This window comes from Mytilus galloprovincialis, chromosome 1 (assembly GCF_965363235.1).
Source record: "Mytilus galloprovincialis chromosome 1, xbMytGall1.hap1.1, whole genome shotgun sequence".
Classification (NCBI taxonomy): domain Eukaryota; kingdom Metazoa; phylum Mollusca; class Bivalvia; order Mytilida; family Mytilidae; genus Mytilus; species Mytilus galloprovincialis.
Window position 1 is genome coordinate 20,106,996 of NC_134838.1, and position 22,982 is coordinate 20,129,977.

The following is a 22,982-nucleotide window of genomic DNA, read 5'->3' on the forward strand; positions in this document are numbered from 1 at the left end:
TCTGGCATTTTTCAATTCTTAATGTAATGGGTGCACCGATTCTTAATTAACATATGCACTACCTTTCTTAAAATCTACGGAAGCGTATTAGCGCCACACATTTTTTTGAATTTTTCTTCCAATGTTTGCGTTATGGTCAACGCAAACCTTTGCGTTATAACGCAAACATTTGTTTTATATTATTTCTTATTTAAGATTCAAAGGAAACAGTAGTTATTAATAGAGGAGGCTGTATATATTAAAATGTATCACCATTGTAGTCATTGCATAGTAAAATCCTTGAATATTAGATGATATCATTGACTTCAATAATGAGGAGAATAATATAAGAAAATGTGGTATGAATGCCAATAAGAAAACTCTCTATCTAAGTCTCTATTCCTAAAAGTAAATGATCATAGGCCAAAGTACGGTCTTCAACACGGAGCATTGGCTCACACTGAACAACAAACTATAAAGGCCCCCAGAAACGATATCCTTGTTACTGCTAGTATATATATTACAAAGAAAATTGAGTAAATTGAGGTTATATAGAAGAACAAAAATCAACCCTGCTAATATAGCTATAACCGAATATAAATATTCTTCCAAAGTAAGCTCTCGTTTGAGAACTGTGTAGGTTGGCAATAAATATATAGAATGAAGATGTTTTATTAATAAAATTATGTTCTCTCTATTCAAATTGCTACCCAGGCATCTTAAAAATACTTCATTATATTAAAATGAAAATTCAATGACTTTCTATCAAAGAATCTTGATCATATTCTGAGATTTAAAAAAAAAATGCTTCCTTAATAAAAATTAATTTTAAAGCAGAAAGATAAATTTGTCCATTTGACTTGGAGTTTCACAATTATATGACATTATTTTGGAATTTTCAATTTAAATATAAGTGAATATCGATAGGGGATTAATAAAGGAATCAAAAGAGTAAAAAAATATACAGATCAATGTGCTGGTTTTCAAAATATAACCATTGTAATTTTGGCGGGAAAATATTCTCTCTTGACTTTTCATAGCTTTATCATTGACAAGTTTACATTCTCAAAAACTATCAAAGAATAATTTAAATTTTATAAGACTTTTACAGATGGCTTATCATTATACATGTAAAAGATTTAAAAAAAGATAAATGGGGGTCAATACCATTTTTTTTAAGGCATTCAAAGGAATAAAACCTGAGGTTTCCGAAAATCTGACAAAAATCCCAAAACATGACAAGCGGACTACAATGTACCTTAACTAAGCTCTAAAACTAAAACCAATGTATCGATCTTATATATTTAATTTCTGAAAAAAAAATGATTCTATTTATAATCAGGCTCTCCGACCAAACATAATCTTTTCAAGAATCTACATGTATGATATCTTTAAAAAATAAACCTACCCCCCCCTTTTTCTAACCTTCCAACCCCAATATTACATTATCTATTACATTTGTTGAACCTTATGAAAAGAACAGAAAAGACTGTAAGTGAAGCAAAGCATGCATTCATATTCCAATTTGAAAATAAACACCCTCTATTTATGTAGGGTTTTACATAAATTTCTATTTATGCAATTTCAGAGTGGATGTTGCGATGGATAATATGTGTTTCCGTGGTAACAATTGAAGTCAACAACACTTGACGATTGTAATTTAAAGTTTGTGTTAGCATTTATGTATTTTTTTATCGGTTATGAAAAATTCAGGACATTTAAGCTCTTAAAATGCAATATTCTGCAAATAAAAACTCCGTTTCCAAGGAAAAAATCGGTTGCTATGGTGATAAAACTTGAAAAAATCCCACGCATTTCACTATTTAATTTGGTAAAGAAATATCCAAACTTCATAACTACAGTGCTAACTATTCTGTACACATTTGCACTTTTCTGAAAAACACCAGAGAAAATTTGATAATTCAGCAAAAAATCCCAATTTCAGAAAAGTTGAAAATATGCATTTTTTCACAAAATTTTTCAAAAAATTTACAAATTTGGTTGACATACAATCTTCACTAAAATTAAGCTAAAACCAAGTTCTATCAATGTAACATATGAAAATTAATGAAAAATGCATGATTCTATTCATAATCAGGCTCTGAATTGTAGTGATTTAGCTGATTTTTGAAAACTTTTACCACGCTTAACAACCAAAAAATAGAGTGTCCGTTACCATGGCAACCACTCATAATTTTCCACTCATAATTATTTTTTGAGCAGTATGCATTTATTGCTTCTTCTAGGCCAATTATAGAAAAAATCTGAAACCTTCATGTATCGCACTCTGCCTGGTTCTTACAAAGAGCTGTATGAGTTTATCCTACTTATTATGTTAAGGGAAATATTGAACCATTGCATGCATATAAACTAAAGTAAGTTTTCAATGCATTTTGTTTTTGTATTTGTTTTAACATTTTTTTACGAATCTATAACGTATGATCGAAATTTAATATGTCATTCATTGATTGTTGATCGAATTCTAAAACGGTGACCAATACTTTTTATTATATTTTTGAAAAAGCATGATATAAACTACATATTAACAAATTTTAAAAAAAAGTTCTATAATATTATATCAAGACCACCCATCTGCCTTATATGGTCATTTTGTCGCCTGCGTAACGCGTTTCGGGGGGGGCATGGATAAAAGCACAATCTCGGACAAGTTCTATACTAATGGACAATTACCTTTATTTTAAATAAGTTATAAGCCTGGTATCTTTGATCACTAGTTATGCCCTTTGAAAATATTCAATTTATAAAAAGTGGCATCGTAATCGCTCTGATTGGTACAAATTTTATCTGACTGTTATACAATTTATATTATAGGTTCGTATCTCGGACAAATTCAAAAGTGGTGGGCGATCGACGTTTTTTAAAGGGTTATGCTCCTTAGAAATATTAAATTTACGTAAAGTTCCCTCGTAAGCGCTCTGAGAGGTACAATTCTTGCCACTGTTTTTATGAAACATAATGTGAAGGTTAATATTAGCAATATATATCGGACAAGTTCTCTAATTGTTGAAGATTTACAGTTCCTTGGAAATATAAAATTAGTGCAACGCGGGGGACATTGGACATGTGTTCTGTGACTTTAACAATATGAAAGTCTGAATCAAAAGACATTAAGCCTGGTTACGAATTAAAGTTAATTCTTAAATATTTATTCTTGCTGTATATTCAGTTCTGTTTATACAGTTTTCTTGCAGTCAGAAGCTTTTCAGACAATTGAGTGTATTGTTGTTATGTATTGTTAAAAAGTGAATGCAAGAGACTTGCATAAATATTTATGAGTTTATCGCAGTCTAAACAAAATACTTCTGAACATGACTTATTAGTAATGCACTTATAAGTATGTTTCGAGTGATTCAGTTACAAATTCTCGTTTTAGTTAAAACTAAGTTTACTTAGATCGAAATAATCACTTTTAGTATGTATTAATAGTACTCGTTATTTGTTTACAGTCAACTGTTCGATCATCAGTTTGGGCTACTTATAAAGCTGAAAAATACTGGAAGGAACATCCAGCCACTTATGTATCATGGCGGTACATTGGTACAAAATCAGGAATCATGAGAACATATCCGGGAATTGTGTTGCATAAAAACTTTGACCATGAAAAGAGACCTTGGTAAAAAAAAAATACTAAATTATCGCTTATGAATTGAAATCAGCGGAAAACATTATTTTATCTCAGGTCATCACTACAAAAAGACGGTTGATTGACATTGTTACAATAGCAACGTTGATAATCATTTAAAAAAAAACAGACTTTTACCATATATATTTGACATACTAGTATACCAAAATGAGCATAATGATATTCACAGCATGTCATTCTCTAGCACTAAAGCAAGGAATAAACATCGAACAAACCATTTATTTTGATCAATGGTTACACAGCTGATGTTAATGAATTCATATCCTTAAGTTATAAAATACCTGAATAATAAATAAATAATAATATAGTTCGTTCATTTCTATGTATGTTAGGGTTTTTTTTTGTGTTTCGTTTGCACTTCAGTGTTGCTGTTGTTCCGTGTTTTCCTTTTATGGTTGATGCGTTTTCCTCGGTTTTAGTTTATAACCTGGATTTTTTTTCTCTCAATCGATTTATGACTTTTAAACAGTGGTGTACTACTGTTGCCTTTTAATCTTTTATTACTTTGTTTATTCACTGATGAAATAAAGTTTAAAAAAATCTATTTTAGGTGGCGTCAGGCTTTGGGACATCCAAACACTATGTATCTCACAACACCATATGTTGATGGCTGGGGATCCGGTATAGTTCTGACATTTATTCATACATTACATAAAGCAGGGTAAATAGTATTATCATTCAGATATTATTAAGCTTACTTTAGTTAACTAAGTATGAAAGCTCTTTTATGTGGGTTTTTTTTGTGGTTCTTTGTTCCATAATTGTGCATTTAAATAGTGATTTAAATTATAATACAATAATGACTGCTAGTTTAAACATATTTTATTGTCCAAAAAAACATTGACAATAGGATTGGACACAAGTTTTGCAACTTAGAACGTCTTCTTTATTACATACAAATAATACATATCCGAACAAATATGAAATACATAATAATAACATCATAAACAATATTAATATGAAGACATGAAATTAACAAGAATTTATACGACATGGTTCATCGATTCCTAAAAGTCGAGTTGACCGTAAATTTTTATGAAAGACCTACCTAATAGGTTGTTTTAATCTTGGAAAACAACCTATTAGGTAGGTCTTTCATAAAAATTTACTGACTGCTGTACCTCTTTTTTACCTATTATATCTGTTATTAATATAATAGAAGTTTATGCGAATGTCATGCAATTAAGAGGTGAAGCTAGCAATAAAACCGGTTAAATCAAACGTTTTCTATGTGGATAAATGTCTGTGCCAGGTCGGGAATGTGACAGGTATTGTTCATTCGTTTGATGTGTTTCAGCTTTTGATTTCGCCTTTTGATTGCGGACTTTCCGTTTTAGGGTTTTCCTCGGAGTTTTCTTTTTTTCTTTTTTTCTTTTTATGTCATAACGTCCGTTTTCAATACAACGGAAAAGGGAGATACAATTATTGGGTTTTAATTCAATGATTTTTAAGGGGGAGGGGCTATGTTTTAAAGTGCATAAACACTTTATTACTTCAGTTGGTTTTTTTTTGTAAATGCAAACGAAATTGAATTTCTAGTGCACTATTTTTTTGTAGTCAAATATAGACTGAAGTATTTTTAAACCATCACAGTTTTGTTTCATTATTCCTTTATATATTTTATTGCTAGTGCACGTTTCGTCCACGAGGGTATCACCAGCCCAGTAGTCAGCACTTCGGTGTTGACATGAATATCAATAATATGGTCATTTTATAAAATTCCTGTTACAAAACTTTGAAATTTTCGAAAAACTAATGATTTTGTTATCCCAGGAATAGATTGCCTTAGCCGTATTTGGCACAACGTTTTGGAATATTGGATCCTCAATGCTCTTCAACTTTGTACTTGTTTGGCTTTATGACTATTTTGATCAGAGCGTCACTGATGAGTCTTATGTAGACTAAACACGCGTCTCGCGTATTGGATTATAATCCTGGTACCTTTGATAACCAATTAATTATTATCCAAAAATCATATAACTGTTTCTTTTACCTGAAATGATTGCTGACTAGTCAACAGACTATGCTCGAGTTTATAAATCTTCTTTGTGTAGCTGATGCAATGCTTTTCTTGTGGTTACTTGTTTTCACTTTTAATACATGATTTTATATAAAACGTATCAGGAAATGGCAGGAACAAAGAAGCAAGTTTCATTTTGTTTTTGCATATGGCGCAATATTTCATTAATTTTATACATAACAATTAACAACGTTTTGGGGTTTTTTTAATTAAAAAAACAATATGATCGTTACGTAACGTATTAGTTTTCTTTAAAATAACATTTGTTTAGAAATATTAATACTTCTATATGTTTTAGAACTGGTGGACTTGGCGCAGTAACTGCTACTGTCGCTGCTGATTTCCCGTTACAGTATTTTAACTGGTTTATCAATAATATTTATCCCTCCTGTGATGATGGGAACAGGTAATATTAATTTACAAATACATTTGTTCAGTGTTCAATGTGATCCAATGAAACAGATATCATGCATACAATATTGGATCGTATAAAGAAAGGAATGTGTGTAAATTGCTGCTTCTTTTTTATTTTAATTCTAAATTCCTTGAAAAATGACATTGTTATAAACTCTATTATAGATTCGTGATAAACTGTTATGAACAAATGAAACATTATTATAAAATTCATTTCAATATATATCTTAAAATTTACCATTTTTAAAATAGGTATATCAAAACTACTCGTGAAATAAAAAGAATGTACTCATCAAAGATATTTGTAATGCCCGCGTCACACTGTCCCGATTTTTATATACGATGGACACCCGAATGCGAAAATTGTAAGTTCGTACGAAGTTGGTCCCGATCTCGTTAAAATACCCAAAAGTGACCGAAGTAAGTACGATGAATAACGAAGTATATACGAGGGTGCCGAAAGTATATACAATAGCAAAAGATGGACATACGAAGGTTAACCGAAGACGGTATTTGAGCTTCATATCTCAGCCGAAGCCTACAAGATGGATCACGAAGGCTACACGATGGATTACGATGATGGCGCGATGGCCATACGATGTCTAAAAGACGTCGTGTACAGCTTACGATGCATTTAAATTATATGCCGAAAGCATCACGCGTTTTAAATTGTTTGATCAGTATTGAATATATATTATATTGTACATTTAATTTTTGGTTTAATCATAAGACGCAAGACCGTGGGTATTTCCAGTTACTGAATAATTTGGTTGATTTCTAAAAAAATAGTTTATGTATCAAATATGCGTATTCAATTTACCATTTTCTGCATGTGTCATATACAAATATAGTGTCCATATTTGTCCCCAATATGTTACATACGAGGGGATGCCACCTCGGCATTGCCTTGTTTGAACTGTAAAATGTGTGCACTAGTCTGAATAATCACCCATAATTATGCCCATGTTTACTGATCTATCTTAAAGGTAAGGTAATGGGTTCGTTGATCCCTTTTATTCAAAAAGAGCTCTTTCCAGGAGAATATCATAATAATATAGACTAAAGGAAGGATGTGGGGAAAGCAACAAATGCGGCAAAATATGACATATAGAAAACAAAATGTTTATGGAGTAAACAGTCGTGGGACAACAACTCAGACGATATATAAAAAATCAGAATAATGAAGAAAAAGTTGGTTACCCTATATACGTGTACCTGCAGTGTTGGTATACGAGGCGCGTTTATGATTTTTATTATGTTATTTGATATGAAAAATTGACAAAACATAATATTTTATTTGTAAAAGTAAATCCTGAGCCTGTAATAGCTGCTCTTCTTGTTCCATTTGAATTAATAGAAACAACGCTGTCGCCTTTCTTGTTCTCATAGAATCATATGATATGAGGTCCATGTTTTGTGAACGTCTTTCTTAACTGTCGTATTAGACTGACCAGTGCATATCGCGCATGGCACTTTAAATGAATTTAAGCGCGAAAATCAACTTACATTTAGCTGGATTTATTGCCGTCGTAGTTCCATCTTGTCACCTTCGTACTTTTATTCGATGGAATCATGACGGGATAACGAGGTCTTCACGAAGTCGTGTTGCCATCGTAAGACCTTCGGTTAGCTTCGTGATTCATTCGTGTAGACATCGTAATGTCAAAACTGCCCGATGGAAACGATGGAAACACGAATGCAATACGATGTTCAAAGATGCATTCCCGGTGACATCACGGTGGTGAGGATGGTGATACGAACTCAATACGAACCATAAACATCGGACGCACCTTCGGGGATTTTTTAACATGTTAAAAAATTTAGAACCCTTCCCGAAGTTGTCCCCGAAGGCTAGAAAAAGTGGCCAATGGTTCTACGATGGTTAAAGATGACACTACGAATAGCCCGATCTGGATACGATCAGTCCCGATTTTGAAAATTTCCATAATCGTGTTGCCATCGGCGTTAAAATCGGGACAGTGTGACGCGGGCATAAAGAAAGCAACCAATAAATATGATGCGACTGTTGTCATCGGGCAAAAAGTGTTACTTCGTTATATATATACATATACGACTCGTCTTAACATCAACCCAACAATGTTAGATCTGTAAATTTGCTTTCGCAAATTTTTGGTTCTTCCCTCGCCGGGATTCGAACCCATGCTACTGTGATATCGTGACACCAAATCGCCTGCACTGCAGCCGTCCCGCTAGACCACACGACCACCTGGGCTCTCAAAATAAGAGCTTTCGCTGGCCGTGTGTTACCTTTCCTCGTCAGTTTTAATATAGCGGCGTACTACAGTACATGATATATAAGGCATGAAGATGTATATATATATATATATAACACATGTGTAATAAAAGTCGCAGGTGAAAAATTACGACCTGATAAGCTGTTGAACGTACAAACTGTGTAAAAATTATATTGAAACATTAGTCAAAAACAACAAAAAAAGTGGGGTTTTTTCACCCGTTTCTTCAAATAATCACATACTGGTATTTTTGGACCATGTCCGTATTTACATACTTACATGAATCCAATTTACTACAAAATAATGCCCTTTAAATTTTGCTACGTAACTTATTGGTAAACGTTACGTGATTAGTATTATATGATTAGTATGGGTATATTTTGTATTAGGGATTGATTTTCAAGTACATATATTAACAGTGAGTTGTCCCCCTTTAATTTGTTATGATCATTATACTAAATAGTATGTTTATTAAATTAAAATAACTTAGATGATCCTGTATAACATTTTATTCATAAAGTTTCGATTAAGTTTAAACAGAAAGATCTATTTTGTTCTGAAATTTTCGGATACCAACCGCATTCACCTCCATGTTTAACTGGTGTTTTTTTTACTTTCCCTGTATCTTTTATAAATTATTCTTATATAACGTACTTCTTTCGCTTTGTGAATAAACCCATGCTCTAAAACCAATAAAATTTGTTTGCACATGCGTATATTAAATACTGCAGAATAATGAATTTTACCAAATTGGCATGCATTTGATAAATTTCATTAACTTCCAAGCTCTTAAATGATGCACATATTGTTACTAATTCATTTATTATGACTGTAATGTGTTGCATTTGGAAATTGACATATTTGACCTAGATACGACATCTGTTCATGCTGGCTGTTCAAACTCCTCCCTCTGAAAAATCACAATGCCAGTCATTTGCTTGTTTACAAACAAAAAAGGGAGTTTCATGGAAGAGCCTACACAAACCTCCTACACTTATACTCATCGGACATAGAAATGACTCTAATTGTATGAATTAGAATCGAGATAATTGATTCAAGCTATTCTTTATTGTAGTTTAAACATGGGTACGCATTATACTCCTGTTATTTTAACCCTCACTTAGCTCTGGAAAAAAATAATCACGAATATAATGCCTACTCATGTCAAAACTACAATAAAGTATAGCTTTCATCAATTATGTCTTTATAAAACCGGGGCGAAGGAGGTACTCACTTACAAACCTTTTTTATGCTTGCCCCTTATATTGTTGTTCTGTGCCTGTTTTCCGATGTTATTGTTTTCTCAGTCAGAATTTTTTTTTTTCTTATTGACCTGCAGTTTATTGAAATTAACCTATGCATATTCAAATATTCTTTCTTTTTAATTTCAGATGTATTATTTTAGATAATAGTGGATTTATTGTCATGCATCCAAGACTTAAGGACACGACAGATGAATCGGATTTCCTTGAACCTAAACATATTACTGTCGAGGTATTAATATTTCATATAGAAATCTGAAAAGAAAATGAACCATTACATCTGTACGCTTTAAAAAATCAGCAATCCCATCTTAATTAAAGGCAACAGTAATATACCGCTGTTCGAAATTCATAAATCGATAGAGAAAAAACAAATCCGGGCCACAAACCAAAACCGAGGTAAACGTATCAAATATAAGAGAACTACGACACAACAGAAACAGAACATTATAATGTAACACACACAGAAACGAACTATAATATAACAATGGCCATTTTCCTGACCTTGTACAAGGCATTTTAAGAATAAAGTGGTGGGTTGAACCTGGTTTTGTGGCATGCCAAACCTCCCGCTTTAATGGCAATGTTAACTATAACATTAAAATGACAACATTACATGACAGAACTACAATACAAATAAATGGGAGAAAATAAAGGACAGAGAAACAAACGAATAACAGCCAATAAAAGTTACCAGGTTAAGAATTTGATAATTTAATAAATACACTGATGTCGTAGAATCTGCTTAATTTATCAAATGGCTTCCATGCCCAAGTTTGCGTTGGGTCGCCTTTAAACATACTTTATAAAATCGGAAAAATAATTATTTCAAAGTGACTCAATATATTCAATATCTTTCATTAGTTCCCCATGGTAAATGGGATGAGTTCGGAGTTTTGTTTATCAAGAACGCATTCGCAAGCATTTCTGACTGATCAAGGTTATAATATTTTATGTGATCTAAAATAAATGTTAATAGTTTCTTCTATCTTTTGTCTTTGAACTTATGTTCAAATTATTTCTTGATAATCATTCATTCAAGTCTGAATTATTTAAGATATCAAAATATAAAATACTTATACCGATTCTTGTTATTTGAAGGAACCTGGTATTGCAGAAATGTTGACATTTAAAGGAGTGCTGAATAGCAAGGAATGCCAAGATTTCTCTGAGAACACAAATCTACGATCGTATAGGGTAACATAGCCTTATCTTAAAAACGGCAATATATTGTACATATATAATTTTTGTTTGCTAATATTTAATTTTTTGTACCAACTTAAGAAATAGCTCCAGATATATGTTTGCAAAATGATTAAAACCTTGAATAGATCATAATGCGTACCCATTAAAATTTGAAATGTCTTAAATGAATGTGAAAACATGTTTCTAGATGTTTTTTAAGCTTCAATGATTTGGATAAGCCATCCTGATAAAAGGCGATCCGTTTATTTTTGTTAATTACGTTATATACAAATTGATTGTACTGACTTGTTGAATTAAATTACATTACTGAATACTCATTGTAGAAAAGGCAAATGAATTAATGCTAATGATTTGAATCCAGATCTAAAATTAATTGGGAACATGTCAAGGGCAAAACCTCAAATTGTTTAGTAAGCCATATCGCGTCAATACAGAAGAGCTAAATGAGCATTGGAAATAATTGATTTATTAGGGCGCACTTCAGGTGCTTTTAATTATCATTATGTATGTCTATATTTTAACATAGTACTTCTAATAATAATGTATGTTATGACAAGAAACGTTTATATTCTTATTTTGTGTTGATGTCTTGGAAGGATTGACATATTGAAAATCTGTTTACTAAATAAAGGTGACAATGCCAACAGGATTCTCGGGTGGGTTGGATTTGAAGGATACAGATGACAAATTTGAGATAAGACCAGTTACTGACAGTAATTTGTTTATAATTAGATTCCAGTCGAAACCATCAAGCGCATGTTCCTGTGTAAGTTAAGTTAGTAACATAAACGGTAACAATTTTACTGCAGCAGATGAGCATTTGACAATACTTGTCTTATCATTCATGATCGAGGCCAACATATTTGAGCATTTTAAAAAAGATATTCATGAGCTGATAGAACCAAATAGAACAAAAAGTATAGCCAATGATTAGCCAATGAATAACAGCTTTATATAAGAAAGATAGAATCATTTTCATAACAACGCGGACAACCGCAATACTTCTGTTTGTAATAATAATGAATCATTTACCTCTAACTTGTTTGTCATCCGCTTTCGATAACAGTGAGTTTACGCTCTCTCAGTCTGTCATATATAACAATATGACAAGTGGGCGTTACAGACCCATTTAATTGATAACCTGAGCGCGCCAAGAAATAGTCGTGTGCACACTGTTATGAAAATGATTTTATTTACTTTTATGTCAAAAGTTTTGTAACAGCTAATCTTAATAACTCTATACCCGTATTTCCATTTGCGTTGCATGGTGTTTCATTATTCGGCTCATAAACCTGTTAGCACTCTTAAAAGTCAATGTGTTGCTATTAAACACATACATAGAATTGATTCGGCTTCATCTTTTATATTGTTATACTTCTTATGAACATAACAAGTATTTTTAGATAAAGATATTTATTTGAGATAACAATTGAAAACAAATTTCGCTATCGTGTACATCAGTTTTTCCGACTACATTTGCAAGAATACATATTTTACAGCCAATCTTAATCTATTCCAAATATTGCAAGTGTCAAACTGTTTTAACAATATAGCCGATAACAATGTGTGGCTGTTGATGGAAGGGAGAAAAATCATTATGCTAAAAAAAGTATATAAAAAATACCGAACTCTAAAGTTATTAAATATTCAAAACGAAAAGGTTCATTAAAACTATGTCTGTTTGAAATGTTTGGTCTTTTGTGTTGTATGTATACAATTTATGGTTACACGTGTTTGGATGTTGATTTTGTTAAAATATTTAAATTATATATAAACAATTGTCATACTAGTGTGAGGTTAAGCTAGTTACAAAACAAGATTCAACCAACAACTTTCTTCGGAAAATGCCTTTTACCCAGTCAAGAAAGTCACACTTGTTTTCCATTCGTTTGGGTGGTCCATAAACTCTCAAGTGTTATTGTTTTAGTTTATAAGGACTTCCTTTCTTTTGCCATTGATTTTTGTTATATTTTGATGGTCATCCCCTTTTTATATTGACACCAAAGTTGGCTTCTTGTATGGTTTTTGTTATACCCTTTTGTCTGAAAGCGAAATTAATTACATGAACAGCAATGCAGTGGATAATAGTTTTGCGGATTGCGTCTTGTAAATCGTAATTTCAGGATCGTAACATTAAGTGTACTTATAATTAATATGGTTTTTAAAGCATTGATCGTGCATTCAGTAAAATTATAAAAAAAGAGTAAAATTTAATACTTAATTTTATTTTATTCATTTAGTTTGGATCAAAGTCACCAGATGTAGTTGAGTGCCAGGATAGCTGCGACTGCTTGTGTCATATACCAATTACCTATGACGTTTGCTCTAACAGATATAACACCGCGTACGTTCAAATAACTGCTATGTATGATGGATTATATAATGCTGATATACCCAGATAATCACCACCATTTCAGTATTCATAAAATGCGGCAATTGTATTGTTACTCAACTCCATTTTTTTCAACAATTATATTAAGCAACTTTAAAAATTTCTCTCTTTTTGTGCTATTTCGGAGCATTTTAATAAACAACACTTATTTCAATTAAGTTTAATCTACTGAATTCAAACGTGTATATTATATTTATCCAGGCCAGTTTAAGTTTATCATTTGTGATTGCCTTAGATATAAAGTATATATAGTGCAACGGTCATATATGTATATTTTGACTTTATTTCCATCGTCAATTCAATTAATACAATAAAATGTTTCCAATAAGCTTGTTCATCTAAGAAAATATTTTACGTAACAGATAAACAAAAAATAGTCATTATTAAGAGGTGGTATTGAAAAGAAAAATGTGTCTGAAAAATAATAGACCCATCATGCAAAAAGTACACAACAAACTGTTCGGGAAACCAAAGATACTATTAATTGCTTAATGAAACCAACGCTTGAGTGCGCCCGAACCCCTTCTCGGGATTGAACTTCATCATGAAAGCTCAAAATTTTATGTTAACCTCTTTAGCATTATTATAGTTACTTTCTCCTAGTCTCATTAAGAAAGTTAAGTCAGTACGACCAATACAACTCGTTTTTCGGCATCTGTCGTTATGATATATACTTTATCGTTCTTGAATTTCAGATCTGCTCCATCACCATGTAGTGCAAGAATCCCTGATACATCTGGTAAAAATGACCCTGATAAAACTGATGGACTTGAAGCATGCTATACACCAACATGTTACGGGAAGTCTTCAAAACAGTAAGAATGAGATATATGTTGTATTTTTAAATGTATGTAGAAATGTTTCAGTAATTTTTCTATCATACGACCTCGGCTTACATTGGTGATAAGTTAAGTCTGAAGTTCCTAATATTCAACAGTTACGGTCGGTATATATCCAAAGAAAGACAGGATCTGATCGCATGCTTTATCTAACAAATGGAAAATAAAAAGGGAAAGGGGAACGACTGTAACCGAATCAGGAGGACGTGTAAACATTTGAAGACAAATAAAAAAAATCGCGGCACAATGAAGTTTAGCAAAATCTATCTAGAAACATTCTAATGTCAATTTCAAAAGCTTAAAGAAACAATTAAAGAATTGAGAACCCAGAGAATTTCAATCTTAATGTACACTTGAGTAAGAGAATCATAAAATAAATTTTATGATCAATTGAAGACATCGGTAGGTATTCAAAGAATAATTTATAGATTCGGTAAGGACAGTTCGATTGGATACTCAACATTTCAATATTTGAACATCGAATGAAATAAAGTGTCTATGTACAGTTAATAGTTATCAAAGGTACCAGGATTATAATTTGATACGCCAGACGCACGTTTCGTCTACATAAGACTCATCAGTGACGCTCAGATCAAAATACAGTTAACTCATCATGGATATCAAGATTACAATTGTGTACGCCATGATGTGGAGCTGTACTTATACTGTAACCCAACTTATGCTCGCGAGCGATTATTTTTTGCCACTTTCGCGAGTATAAAAATATTGCGAAAATAAATTGTCGCGAATAAGTGAATCTTATTAAACTAAACCAAGAAAATAAGAAAATCGCAAAATTCAAAAGCCGTAAAATGGACTAGAATTGTTAACGCGAAATAAAATATACGCGAAATATGTTGGTTTACAGTAGATCCTGTCATTGTGTTATTGTTCTATGATAATTTTTGTATACTTGTCTTTCATTTTTGCTAATGTGCTTTGTCTGTATGCCTTTTTGTGTTTCTTTAAAAACTTTAGCGTGGCATCTCGTCATTGTGTTACTGTGCTATTGTACATTTTCTGTATACTTGTCTTTCAGTTTTGCTAATGTGCTTTCTCTGTATGCCTTTTGTGCTTCTTTGTTACATATTTGTTTGTTTTTATAGTGATCAACATTATAACACAATGTTGATTGCTGTATCCCTATTTTTGACCTTTACATCAATTATGTCTGGTTTTTTTATGTTACACATCGTTGTCAATATGTCAATATAATGGAATATGATGCGACTGTCATACAAGTGAGAGGTTTAGCTAGCTATAGAACCAGGTTTAATCCAACATTTATCTACATAGTACCAAAGCAAGAATATGATAGTTGTTATCCATTCGTTTGATGTATTTGAGCTTTTGGTTTTGCCATTTGATTATGGACTTTACGTTTTGAATTTTCCTCGGAGTATTTTTGTGATTTTACTTTTTTCGTCTTCAAAACACTCATAATTGATATTCAAATCAAAATAGTTAAAAAGCAAAATGAAGTACGAAGTTGAAGAGTATTAAGGACCTAAAATTCCGAAACGTTTGTTAAGTAGAAAAAAATGTATTCCTAGGGTAAAACAATCTTTAGAGTTACTATGTATTAAACAATGCACTCTAATTCAAAATTCTTGACAATTTTTTAAACAATAAGCAGCCGTCAACAATTACCAAAGACAAGTGTTTATACCATTATAAGCACATAGTCTATCAAAGTACCTAAATAACAGCTAGCAATAAAAAAAATCCCTAATGGACAAAAGCATTAAGTTATGGCTCAATTTATATAAATATATTTGTAAAGGAGAAAATTGAGAATGATAATGAGGAAGGTGTCAAACAGACAACAACCCGACCAAAAAGCAGAAAACAACCGAAGGATGTACTGTCAACGCTGACAACTTAATGTTTCTCATCAAAACTAGCACAAGCAATACTTTTTGACCTTCTTATCGTTTTTCAAATCGGAGGGGTCTATACCCGCTAGCATTATAATCTCCTCTTTGAAGAAACTTCTATTTTTTCAAAATATATGAGAGTATGGAATATTTAAAACTAACGATATTGTGAAAATGAAATGACAGTGTAAAGGTCTTTTTATCTGATTCTTTGTTTTATTCGTTCCAGTGATAAAAATGAGTACAAAAAGTATAAATAAAAAAGCCATCCTCTCGATATGTGCATATATGCATGTTACAGGCCAGGAAGCACGTCGGTGTTTATTTTTATTTTTATGTTTAATGTTCTGTCGATTAGAGGATTTAGTTTTGATTGTGGATCAGTGATTGTCTGTGGTAACTTAATTACAAATACAGGAGATGGACATGGGATATTGTTGAAGACTGCATACTAAATATAAATGAGTGTGATTTGGACATCTATTAGATTTTGGGAGGCTTCCCGATTTTACTCATATAGGTGTTTCATAATACGTTTATTGACACTGTCTGCAAATGGACGATAATGACTACTACACAAACTCGTATAGTGGATTTGAAATTATCTGTGGTATTTATCAAATGAAGCATTCCTATTCTCGTTATATGGTTAGCTATTGATGGAGTCGTTATTTTCAACTTATTTAAATCTTATTTTAGAGAATGTTATAGCGAGGCTGAGTGCACGTGGTGCGAGTATACAGACCTTGGACAACAAATAGCTACGCCGTGTTGTAGACTGAAAGAGGATTGTTACTTTGGTAAAACAACACCAAAAAACAGAGATACATGTGGTATGTGTTATCAATATCCAATTGATTAAGAAGAATGTTTGTTCCTTTTGATTTTTATTCAAAATTTTGAATGCTAAAGAACAGCTTACTTAAACTTTTTCAATGCTTTTAAGGCATTTTTCGGGATACGATTGCTTTTAAGCAATCTGTAGACTTATGCCATTGACTGAGGGCCATGCCCTCACGTCAACAGTTTTATACTTAACATCAAGGAATATCTCAGATTCTTGAGATTGTCTTGCTTCAAATGGTATAAAAAAAACAAAAGGATTGAATTTAAACAACTGTCCTATAATTCTCTTCTCATAATTTTCATGTTTCGATATTTCCCTTGACTTGAATTCCGATCGATCTATTTCTGTCACATAAGAACTGAAGTGGAGTTTTTTTATATGTCACCGTTATGAAAATAATATTTGATATTTGATATTGTACTTCCATAAAGACATGAATGTCGTTTAATTAACATTTAATATACGTCCTTGCTACAAATCACAAGTCTAGGGTTTGTTTAGGTAAGAATGCGCATGTGTATAGTTTTCTTGACTTGAAGGGGTATCAGATTGAATGGTTGCTCTAGATTCCCCACTCCATTGATTAATTTGAAATTCACGAAATCCTATCTATGTCTGTCTGCTAATGAGGGTTATTGTTGTTGCATAATTTTAAATAATATGCATCATTTAAATCAAAATAATAAATGTAGTCCACAACGTAAAGGTGTAACTATAACACCCCTTCAGCCAAAATGGAGTCTTCCATATTATCGCTTCGAATTGTCTCTCTTCCGTAAGTAACTTTCGTCAAACGACGATACGTCGAGAAAAATTAACTCGTTCTGTCGGTTACCGACGGTGCAAGGGCTGTATAGTCAGTCAAGGTCGTTAAAAACTTCCATTTTTTGTTGTTCTGTCGATAGACGTCGTATTATATTAAAACCGATCGCAATTTAAACAGAGGAATGTGTACGGAAAGGAGTCATGCCCACTGACCCAAAGGAAATTAAATATTTAAAATGTTATTTACATTTCATTGTTGACATGAATAAAAATAATGTGGTCATTTTTTATAAATTTTCTGTTAACAAAAGTTTAAATATTCAAAAAACTAAGGATTTTCTTATTCCAGGCATAGATTTCCTTAGCCGTATTTGGCACAACTTTTTTGAATTTTGAATCCTCAATGCTCTTCAACTTTGTTATTGTTTGGCTTTATAAATATTTTGATATGAGCGTCACTGATGAGTCTTGTGTAGACGAAACGCGCGTCTGGCGTACTAAATTATAGTCCTGGTACTTTTGATAACTATTAGAAATGGGGTTCCAACTAGAATTCACGTAGGAAAATAGGTGATAAGGTACAAAGTGAAATACCTTCTCTCACTCTCAGTGACTGCTGTTAAAAGTAAACTTGGAATTGATAGTACAAACATATAACACAATAATTACATTGTTCATACACTTGAATCGAGGATTGGCTATTTTTAAAGTTGAATAACTATTCAGATTACGTAAATTACATTTTACGAGCATTTTACACGTGCAATTGAATTATTTTTGAAAATAATACTAAATACTAATAAATGTATCAATGAAAGCAATGGCAATCGTATCCCTCAGAGCAATCTGCTCTTTGATCTTTACCATAGCACTGAAATGTGTTTCAGACGAAGGAAAAATGCTAATAAAAAATAGTGTATTCTTAATATTTGAATCAACCTTAATTGAGCCGTGTGATCTCAACTATCATAAGAAATATTTCGACATGAAAAAAGTAAAATAACAAAAAAGATGGAACGCCGGTGATAAGTCTTTTATCAAAAAAGCAAAAGACCGAAATACATCTAACGAATGGATAACAATATCTACGCGTTACTCAATTAATGTTGATCTCAACGATTAGGAACAACCCAAAATAAACTCATCGTATATATAAGGATTGAAAATTTGTATTTGCGCCAGACGCGCATTTCGTCTACAAAATACTTAATGACGCTCGATTGAAAAATTTAAAAGAGAAAAAATAAAACCGAAGTTGAAGAGCATTGATACCCGAAAGTACCTAAATGTTTTGCCAATTACAGCTAAGGTAATCTATTATTTAGGTAGTATAAAGTCTTCGTATTTTAAAAAAATCAAATTTTTGTGAACAGTTAATTTATAACAATGACTTTAAAAATAAATAACCCAGCGTTGATAATCACCAAAAAATCGAAAGTATGAGATGGCACCAGATTCTTCATAAGTTCATTTTTTTCCCCAAAAAAAAAAATCGTGAAACACTTCCCAATTGTTTTAATAATAAAAGTATAAATATTATTTAAATATACTTGAAATGTCTGAAAATTGGTTTCCTTTAACTTGAGATATATTGTCTCAGGAAACCTTACCTCACTTGTATTTTAACAGGGCCGTAACTACATTGCGGCAAATGCCTCGTGTAGGAAATTTCAAAACCAAACGCTTGTTTCCATATCAAATTGTGTTCAAGGTGAGTGCCTTGCAAGAAGCAAGTTCTGTTTTCCCTCAGACGTAGCCCTGATTTTTTGGGATCAATGTTTCTTATTTATTTGTCTTTTGTTCATTGAATGCCCTTCTGTGTTTTGTTATGAACTTGATCATGAGATTAAAAAAAAAAACCAGCAGCCACAGACTTAACTATGTGAATTCCATTTTCACTTTATCTATCATGCACATTGGTCTTTTGATGTTGTCCCTAGAAAGTTAAGTCTTACACTGAATTTATACATTTTTCTTTGAGACCAAAATATTGTCAAAAAATTATAACAACAAAACTTGCATTTTCAGATTATGAAAGGGTCTTTGGAAAACCCAGAAAGCATGATTTTGCATCACTTGTTCTATAGATTCTTGGGCTTTCAGTGGCTGCAAAACCCTTCAAAAAAAAAATTTTACTCGCTTCGCTCGGCGAAATATATTTGCCATTACTATTAAAAGACGCTGGTTACAACCAAACTTTAATACTATGTATATAACTGCTAGTAGTCTGTTGTTATTTATGTATTATTGTCATTTTGTTTATTTTCTTTGGTTACATCTTCTGACATCAGACTCGGACTTCTCTTGAACTGAATTTTAATGTTCGTATTGTTATGCGTTTACTTTTCTACATTGGTTAGAGGTATAGGGGGAGGGTTGAGATCTCACAATAAAATTGAGAAAGGAAATGGTGAATATGTCAAAGCGACAACCACCCGACCATAGAGCAAACAACAGCCGAAGGCAACCAATGGGTCTTCAATGTAGCGAGAATTCCCGCACCCGTAGGTGTCCTTCAGCTGGCCCCTAAAATATGCATAATAGTACAGTGATAATGGACGTCATACTAAACTCCGAATTATACACAAGAAACTAAAATTCAAAATCATACAAGACTAACAAAGGCCAGAGGCTCCTGACTTGGGACAGGCGCAAAATTGCGGCGGGGTTAAACATGTTTATGAGATCTCAACCCTCCCCTATACCTCTAGCCAATGTAGAAAAGTAAAAGAATAACAATACGCACATTAAAATTTAGTTCAAGAGAAGTCCGAGTCTGATGTCAAAAGATGTAACAAAAGAAAACAAATAAAATGACAATAATACATAAATAACAACAGACTACTAGCAGTTAACTGACATGCCAGCTCCAGACCTCAATTAAACTGATTGAAAGATTATGTCTTCATCATATGAATATCAGGTACAATCCCTCCCGTTAGGGGTTTAGTATCATACTATCATAAAATATATGAGAAGAACATAACCCGTGTCATGCCAACAACTGTTTTTTAGAAATAAATGTGTTTAGTTCCGATGCAAAGACCCTATCAGTGAATCAATGTTAAAGCCAAAATATGCAATCTTTAATGACCTGACAACAGTATCGTAACTATATCCCCTTTTAATAAGTCTATTTAAAGGTTTTGTTAGTTTCTGAGGAGAATACTGACATTGTTTAACCCCGCCGCATTTTTGCGCCTGTCCCAAGTCAGGAGCCTCTGGCCTTTGCTAGTCTTGTATTATTTTAATTTTAGTTTCTTGTGTACAATTTGGAAATTAGTATGGCGTTCATTATCACTGAACTAGTATATATTTGATTAGGGGCCAGCTGAAGGACGCCTCCGGGTGCGGGAATTTCTCGCTACATTGAAGACCTGTTGGTGACCTTCTGCTGTTGTTTTTTATTTGGTCGGGTTGTTGTCTCTTTGACACATTCCCCATTTCCATTCTCAATTTTAATTTTATATATGCAATACATGTATATGCAGTTGGGAATATAAAAGATTCATTTCTGCAGAGGAGGATGATTAATTCTGATTAAATGGTGCATAATGACTATACTATACATGTATTATTTATAATAAACAAATCATTTAAAAATTGTATGTTTTCGAATATCATAAATATAGTTGTGAAAATGAATAATCCGTCCCTTGCTTTAAAGAAAATGAAAAATCTTGCTTCAATAGTGCAGTAAATGAATAATCTGTCCTCTTAGTTTACAAAAATGAATAACCGATCAAAAACAAAGTCTCCTGCCCCCCCCCCTCACCCTCCCGAATATCAAATGGTCGTCCCCCTACGAGCATGGACAGATCGAGTGAAATTAAATAATAAACAACCTGTATATTTGTATAAATGAAACTGAACCAGTGAGCAGATCGTGCCACAACACATTCTGTTCTTACCATGTGTAGATTGTATGCGAGATATTGTTGTAGTTAACAAACCAACCCTCAGAAAATTACTCTGGCTTTATCATATATTTATACCTAGCCAATTAAAAAGGAAATATAAGTTCTAGGTAAATATCTTTTTCAGCACCGATATCTACCACGCCCCCTAGCTCAGGCGAGGGCGAAGAAGGTAAAACTGGTTGGATAGTTGGTGGATCTGTTGTAGCTGGAATAATACTCACTTTGATAGTGTTTGGTGGTGTAAAGTATTTCAGACATTGTGAGACAGAAGATCAAATAGATCCATATATAGATGCTGTTCCTGATCGTGGTGAACTTCCCCAATACACAGAAAGAGAAGAATGCACCGGTGCAGAATCACCAGACAAATTCAGTGATAGGGCTGATCCGAATTTTTACTGTCAGTCAAGTACATGAGATCGAACATACATTGTAATATACAATTAAAGGTTTGACAGTATTTGTATGTCCTTGTTCACAGCTGTAATTCTAGGTAGCAGAAGGAGGCAACGTTTTTTAAGTTTCCTTATTGTGTTATTAAAGAAATATCCTTCATTAACGATTTGTGTTTTGAAATAACTAAAGTTTTGATTTGATCTACATTGATTGTCGAAATTCTTTTTTTTATATAAAAAAAGAATAGAGCATTTTGAAGACCTTAAGAAGTGTAGAAAAAATGATAGAGTAATACCTAAATATTAACTGTTGTTTTTTTTTTTTTTTTTTTTTTTTTTTTTGATTCCATTGATATTTTACTTAATAAACTTTTTTTATGATTTAGAAAATTTGCTACAGTAAATAGATAGAGCATCCACGCGACTTAACATTACATTTCCAAATAGATCGATTTAACGAACACAATAGTCATGATTTGATGTTTTACTACATATTATATATATTATTATCAATTTTTTCTCTCTCATTTACGCCAATTTTCATAATTTATTGCTATAGACTGACTATTACCAATGTTATTTCAACTGATCGGGCGGAGCTTATGTTTTAATTTTTCATGAGGACAGTCTATTTGAAGATGTGTGTTATTAGGATGATTGCCATTATGATTATTATTGATTTGTAATCACCTATCAGTGTCACCAAACTGATAAGCAAAAGAACTGAGCGTATGATATGGGAAGAATAACTGGACACTTCATTGATGATTTTATCCCAAAACACCTATCTATAGATGGGTCAAGTGAAATAAATCATAAATCAAGTAATACTCACTATGTGTTTCCATACCGTGATTGAGAGTGATTAGCCTCAAGTTTCATCTAAAATTTGTTGATGCTGTCGCAGTAAAATTGTTAATGACCGTTTGGTAAAATCTTCTAATCTCATGAGCTCCTGTTTCAAACACGTAATAGTATGGGTCCTTCATTTCAAATCAATAAAAACTGGCCGCCACGAAATAGCCAATAGTGCTGAAAGTCTCATAATACAAGAATCAACCAACCAATCATTCAATCACGTCTAAACATTTATGATAAGATCTTGAAATGAGGTTATTTATTTACAGTTTTGCGCTAAATACATAAA

The 22,982-nt window shown here is 32.3% G+C and overlaps 1 protein-coding gene across 1 annotated transcript in view; it reads left to right on the plus strand.

Moving 5' to 3' along the window:
• The window catches only part of LOC143068462 (VWFA and cache domain-containing protein 1-like), a 61,104-nt gene extending 39,045 nt beyond the window's left edge, over positions 1-22,059 (plus strand). Inside the window, exons 15-24 of the mRNA XM_076242557.1 lie at positions 3,447-3,613; positions 4,194-4,304; positions 5,962-6,069; positions 9,724-9,826; positions 10,696-10,791; positions 11,432-11,566; positions 13,041-13,144; positions 13,888-14,007; positions 16,608-16,741; positions 21,565-22,059. Of these exons, the coding sequence (XP_076098672.1) occupies positions 3,447-3,613; positions 4,194-4,304; positions 5,962-6,069; positions 9,724-9,826; positions 10,696-10,791; positions 11,432-11,566; positions 13,041-13,144; positions 13,888-14,007; positions 16,608-16,741; positions 21,565-21,857 (1,371 nt within the window). The 3' untranslated portion in view covers positions 21,858-22,059. The remainder of the gene's footprint in view (positions 1-3,446; positions 3,614-4,193; positions 4,305-5,961; positions 6,070-9,723; positions 9,827-10,695; positions 10,792-11,431; positions 11,567-13,040; positions 13,145-13,887; positions 14,008-16,607; positions 16,742-21,564) is intronic.
• The last annotated feature ends 923 nt before the right edge of the window (positions 22,060-22,982 follow it).